Below are 6860 nucleotides of genomic sequence, written 5' to 3' on the forward strand. Positions count from 1 at the left end.
CAGAGACAGCGAGCCTTTTCTTTTTTCAATCAACTGGGCACGTTGTTATCTGAAGATGTAGAGAGGTATTAAGAGCCTGATTTAGAGATTGCCAGCCAGGTTATTCCATCACAAACATGGTGGATATCCTGTCAACCTTAAAACAAGTGCCATAGGTTAATGTTCACTTTCAATATAGTGGATGGGATATTCGTCTTGTTGGTGATCGAGTGACCCATCCGCCAGATTCTATATCAGGACCTAAGTGTTGCCACCAAACATAGCTTTGCCTATTCCTAAAGGGTGAGTCCATTCCACCACCTGCTTCCTTTAAAAAGAAGATATAATTGCACATTGAGATTGCACTGGATGAGGTTTCCACTTTCCTGCCTGCCTATATTTTCTCTACTGATAAATACTTGGTCTTCCTGAAAGCATCTGTGAGAAGCAATGTCATGCTGTAAGGCCTGTGTTGGTTTCATCATGTGGTCTGTATGGGGTGTAACACTCTTTATGTTCTTTGTTGCAGAGACAGTGGCTTCAAGTTTGAGAAACTGAGATCCCTGAAGATCCAACAGTGTAGCTCAGAAGAGGCAGACCAGCTGGGTCCAGCCTCTACTCTATTCACTCAACGAAGGCTGGCAGAGGATGCAATGTCTTTCTCGACATCGCCGTTGCAGGACCCTGGGAGGAATATTTATGCTTGTCACTGCTCTTTGGAACTTAAAATACGTATTCTACTCCCTAATCATTGACGAGATACAGCAGCCACCACCACTTACCATTTTAGTCTGGTCTTGGCCCTTTCATGCACCTCAGAACATCAGCATGGACATCTGTTCACACCTTTACAACATCCCAAACTGCTGGCTAACAGATAACCATAGTGACATCAGTGAGGCTGACGTAGTATTGTTCCACCACAAGGAGCTAGTATCTGTGGGCATGGTCTTGCCCACAGAGAAGAGGCCCCCAGGGCAAGTATGGGTGTGGGCAACACTGGAGTCTCCTTCAAATACCCGAAGTCTTCATGCACTGAATGGCTCTTTATTTAACTGGACAATGACTTACAGGCAGGATTCTGATATCTTTGTGCCCTACGGGTGGCTGGTGCCACAAACATCTCATTCATTTCCCATTCCAAATAAAACAGGTTTGGTTTCTTGGGTAATCAGTAACTACAAAAAGAAGCAGGAGAGAGCTGCCTACTACAAGGACCTGTCAGCACACATCAATGTTGATGTGTACGGTAGAGCAGTCGGGAAACCTCTCTGCTCTAAGTGCCTCCTCCCAACAGTCTCCAAATATAAGTTCTACTTGGCCTTTGAGAACTCCATCCATCAGGACTACATCACTGAGAAGATGTGGACGAATGCCTTCGCCGCCGGAGCTGTACCTGTGGTGTTGGGTCCACCAAGGGCTAATTATGAGCGATTCATCCCTAAAGATGCCTTTATCCACATTGATGACTTTGCATCCCCAGCGGAGCTTGCGAGGTTTTTGAAAACAATGAACTCAAGCACATACCAGCAGTACTTTCGCTGGCGGAACAATCACACTGTGAAGACATTTGTTGACTGGGGTGAACGGTTCTGTTCCATCTGCGTCAAGTACAACAGCCTACCTCGAGGGAAAGTGTACCAAGATTTAAGCAGGTGGTTTAGGGGTAAGGACAAGTTCTAACAGATTCTTGATTGCAAAATACAAATTAAGACTGACAGTTATTGGTTGAGTTTGAAGAATCACTCCCTACTCAGAAGCGAAGCTATCTTTAGTGCAGCTAGTGCAGTGGCACCGGGCCGAAGGACTGTGTTTATAGCGCCCATTTACGAACCAGACATGGGGCAGTTGGGTCATTTCCTTGCTGGCATTAGGGAAGTTGAGAACATTGCCATACCACAGTCGATACTCAATTTTTTCTCGAGATCTGTGATCTTTCTTTGACTCGCCAAATGAGAAAACAATCGAAAATCTAAAATGGATACATTCTCTGTCACGTAACCAGTACAATAGTTAATAAAATCGACCTGTTTTGTGAGGCTAGGCAAGAAACAGTAACATGTATCTTCAATATTATCCAACCGAAAAGACAACAACAAACTGTTTCTTGAATTCATTTGTCTGAAATAAAAAATACCCAAGTTTAATTATGTTTTAATTGTAAAAATATTGTCCGAGAATTTTGTTTCTCTTTATATGCCGTTACTGAGCACTTGAGTTATCCAAATGCTTTTCAAGAATGTTCATCCTATCTCTCCTCTTCTGGAGGGTCAGGGTATTTTTACAGCTTTCCAATGACCCTTGAGTCCTTCTCTATTTTGTCAGTAATGCCTGAGTGATCTCTCTCACCTTCTCCCTTAGTTCCTCATTCTTCACTCTTTCCTCAATGGTGCTTTTTTATTGGAGACAGTCCCTTACTCCCCAGGCCCATGTCACACTCTTCATTGTGCAAGGGTTTCTGCATTGTAGGTAGGATTGTTTTTGTGCAGGAAGGTGCACCTTCCTGCACAACAAGAATCCTGGAAGGTGTTTTCCTCTTTCTATATGTGATGCAGAATGCAGCACACATAGAAAGAAGAAAAAACAAGGAGAAATAAAGATATTTCTTCTTATTACACCTCCCCTGGGGAGGCATAAGGTTTTGGCGGATCCCCAGGTTTGCAAGTTCTTGTAAATCTGGCGATGCATCAAAATCCATGGGTGCTGCATGAGGACACCCACCCCAATGTCCATGGAACGCCTCCATTGCTCAGAGTAAGGCAACACAGCGGTTTGCGCTGCCTTGCCGTACTCCATATCTATAAGGCCATGCAAAGTTACTTTGAGTGGCCTCATAGATGAGTTCAAGGTCTGCTCCGCCATTGCGTCACACAAAGTGGTGCAACAGCAGTGCAAGGGGCTCATAGATATATACCCCTTCAGTCTCGCTTGCCATGCCACATTAGTGTCTGGCTCTCTCCCTCCACCTAGTAGTGCTGAGGTAGACAGAAGCCACGAAGCAGTATCTTGCCCCTGATGAACTCTTTCTTTCCTACCCTATGTTTTTCCCACAATGAGTCCACTGGAGATGCTTCATACTTTCTGGAGGTGTTCAATACCATACTCTGTATATGCTGAATACCTGCACAAAATCATGGTTCATCCTCGGTTTATCCTTCCCCATTGGATGTGACAACCTGCAATATCTTGCCCTGAGGCCCATGCACCCCCATTGCTATATGTGTCTTGTAGTATAGGATAAACTATGGGGCTCATTTACAAGCCCCTAGCGCCACTGGAGCATCACTTTCAGACACGCTCCGGTGGCGTTGTGCCCATTTCCACATTTACAAGACCGCACTAAGCCACTTTGCATGGCTCAACGCTGCCTTGTAAATATAGGGCCCTTCCGACACAGTTTTCTGTGGCAGAGGGGCATGGAATGGGTGTTGCTGTGGGTGTTTCCATGCAACATCCATTTCTTTTAACACTTTCCCAGATTTACGAGAAATTGTAAATCTGAGGCAGCGCCAAAAACTAACAGCCCTACCTTGGGTGCGTTAGAGTGGCACAACAAGGAGAAATACTTTTATTTCTCCTTGTTTTTGCTTTTTCTATATGTGCTGCATTCTTCATCACACAAAGAGCAAATTGCCGTTAATGATTGTTTATGTGTGTGACATAAACAATTATTGAGTAATGATAATTTGCTACTTCTATGTGTGCTGCATTTTGCAGCATACATAGAAGTAATAAATCACCATTATTGAATGTTCATGTGCAGGAAGGGACACCTTCCTGCACATAAACAATCATTCCCTGCAATGCAGGCACCCTTGCACTATGGTGCAAAGGTGTTGATGTTGGTGCAAGGCAGCTCATTTTAAGTCCAGTCCAGGGGGAGAGGCCCTTTCCCGATGAGGCAGGTGTTCTGCTTTGCTTCAAACTAAGAGGGAACGAGGCTAAAGAATGCAGCACTCTTAGTCTGAGTAATTAATTTATTAAGGCACTTCCCAGGGTTCAAACATAGGTATGTAAAAATATTAATGTGAGAATTTAATTTGAATGCAGAATAATATTAATCAGAGAAAATGCAACATATCAACAATGAATGTACATGCAGTGAATGTATATATATATATATATATATTTATGCATGCACACAGTACAGCTAGATAATTGAAAATTAAAAATGCATCACCATGGGGATCGAATCCGACATCATCCTTGTCTTTGCCAACGTCAAGCTGTGAAATTCAGGAGAGCTGAAACAGGAGTAATTCTCCCCAATGGGCTTGTTCTGAACAATGCATCCACCCTCAGAAATGAGTTCCTTCTGTCTCAGCGCCAAGCTTCCCCACCTTATATACCCTAAACAAAATTAAGAGGAAGGTTCTGGCAACCTCCCTCCCTTCGAGTGAGTTGTGAAAATCCAGCACTGGCTGTACTTGGTCAGTGTTGCAAAACACATTTAAAGGATTGGCCAGATCCCAGGGTGTATTCCCAATACAGAGTTGTACCCGACTCTCCTATAAACATTCTCATCCTTGTACATTCTTATCAGCGTGGCATCCCCCATGTTATGTTCCCTTCCCTGGTGAGAAACGCGATAACACGTAAAAAAGCTGTGTGTGGAAAAATACCGGCATTTGAAGCTAAGCTAAGCACAAAATGGAGTCAGTGATTCAAGATGGAATCGGTGGTTAAATACAGATAGCATTACACTCCACCTTTTGACCAGTGACTCTCATAACATACTAGTCTAAAAGTAACCCCTTTTGGTTTAAACATTGTAAGTAGATTAGTTGTGCATTGTACACAGCAACACAGCATTATTATAATACAAACCACTAAGATTATTCAGCCTAAAATATTACGAAATTGCCCAAAATCGGGTAACCAGTTAAATAACATGTCCCACCACGCTTTGTCGACATCTTGTTTTACTCCTTTCACCAATTCATGTAAAGCATCCTTATGAGACTGGATAGATTTAGAGTGGTCTGATAGGTTAAAGCAGCACATGCCCTTAAATTGTGAGCAGCCATGATTGAGCTTTAACAGTTAATAGTTAATGGCGGACCTGTTTTGCAATGCAGCTTTTCTAGTACCTCATATATCTAGCAATAACTCATGTTCGTAACCATTAAACATGCTAACATGTTAATAACTTGAGTATTATAAACAGCTGGTCCTGGAACTCCTACTATAGAAATGCTTAAACCCACATATTCTGATTTAGATAATAACTGAATTTCAGTCACAGTCTTTGCTTAATTGAACTGTTTCCCTTGGATAGCGCGTATGTACAGAGTGAAATGGAAACATCATGAGTCCTAGTCGTGTAAAAGCACACAGTCCACCAGTTATATTGGCAGGAATGTATGTATAAGTGGTATTTCCACAACAGAACAACCACCCCACTGGTAGTTTGATATGCTTGATGTGGATAGCATCAGTCACAGTATATTGACAAGACATGCTATTGTCCATATTCTTACAAAGTTTATAGTTTCTAATGTGACACAGTACTCGTTGTTCCCACGGGATCTCTTGAGGAGACCCCGTTGTTGTCTCTAGGTGCATTTGAGCATTTTTGTAAAAATTACAAGTTAAGTTGCAGCAGACATCACTGGTAGTAATATTGTAAGTAATCACATGGGTTAGGTTATCCCATTTCTCATCTGTTACCTCTTGGCAAAACTTGCAATATTCATATGGAGAAAAGTGTGACAACACGTCACTTCTTTGAATTGCTCCATCTTCATTGGTGGCATTAAAGATTTGCAGCAAATTACTGGCAGGAGTTGGTATAGCAACCAAACAAGGGGAGATAACATTAACAGTACTTTGTATGTTGTTCATGAAGAAGTCTGATTTGTTGCGCACGACTCGTGCCAGATGAGGCCAAATATTTTCGGTCAAGTGCAGTAAAGGTGTCCATCGGTGTGGTCGGTCAATCATTTCGGAGCTGGGGGCTTTTGGTCCCTTCCGACCCCACACGCACACACGCCTGAAGGGAGACCACATAGAACAGCTAACACAAAAACACCTTGTAGTATGATCTGTAAAAGAGACAAGTATGATAATTCTCGCAAATAAAATGTATCCACTGGTATGTATTCCCATATTATATTCCCATATTGTCCTTCCTGGTTTTATGACTAACAGGACATTGTCTTTGCCCTTTGCTATGATTTCTGCTAGCTCAGGAGGACGATTTGGGGATTCTACCCACACCTTAGCACCAGGGTTTTTGTCAGTTGATCAAAAACCTACTTCCCATTGCCCTTTTTCACTATTCCTCCAACCACTAGGATAATTAGTAGCTCTGCAATTCCATCTCCGGGTTGTATTATCAAGTCAGTGTCTCCACTATTCAGGAGAATATTTTTTAATTCTCTTTAGTAGTCTGCATTGATCAGTCCCCCCAGGACCTGAATACCTTTGAGTGCCAACCCAGATCTGGGAGCAATCAATCTGAAATGCTCTGGTGGAATCTGTATTCCAACACCTGTTCCAAGAAGTGCCATGTCTCTTGGTTTCGATATGTGGAATTTAAAGGCATGTAGATCAAGACCTGCTGATTCTGGTGTGGCTTGGTTTTATTCCCCAATAGATGATGGTGTTGGTTGCTACATGGGGTTGTATCTGTAACAATGGGGTCAACATTCGCATTAAAACGGTGTCTGCATTTGTCAATGGTCTGTTATTCAAAATTTGGAGGGCTTCATGTAAATGGTCTCTCCAGTTTCTCAAAGTTCCATCTGATAATTTTCGTAATTGGGCTGTTAGCAAGCCATGCATTCTCTCAATCAGTCCTGCAGCTTGTGGATAATATGGAATATGACAAATCCACTCAATATTGTGTTGTGAGCAATAATCTTGCACCAATTTTCCTT

The 6860-nt window shown here is 42.5% G+C and overlaps 1 protein-coding gene across 1 annotated transcript; it reads left to right on the plus strand.

The window, feature by feature from the left end:
• Window positions 1-522: 522 nt before the first annotated feature.
• Window positions 523-1797, plus strand: FUT7 (fucosyltransferase 7). The gene has a single exon (XM_069241451.1). It carries the CDS (start codon window positions 628-630, stop codon window positions 1660-1662), a length of 1035 nt encoding a protein of 344 aa, XP_069097552.1. The 5' UTR covers window positions 523-627; the 3' UTR covers window positions 1663-1797.
• The last annotated feature ends 5063 nt before the right edge of the window (window positions 1798-6860 follow it).

This window comes from Pleurodeles waltl, chromosome 6 (genome assembly GCF_031143425.1).
Source record: "Pleurodeles waltl isolate 20211129_DDA chromosome 6, aPleWal1.hap1.20221129, whole genome shotgun sequence".
NCBI lineage: Eukaryota > Metazoa > Chordata > Amphibia > Caudata > Salamandridae > Pleurodeles > Pleurodeles waltl.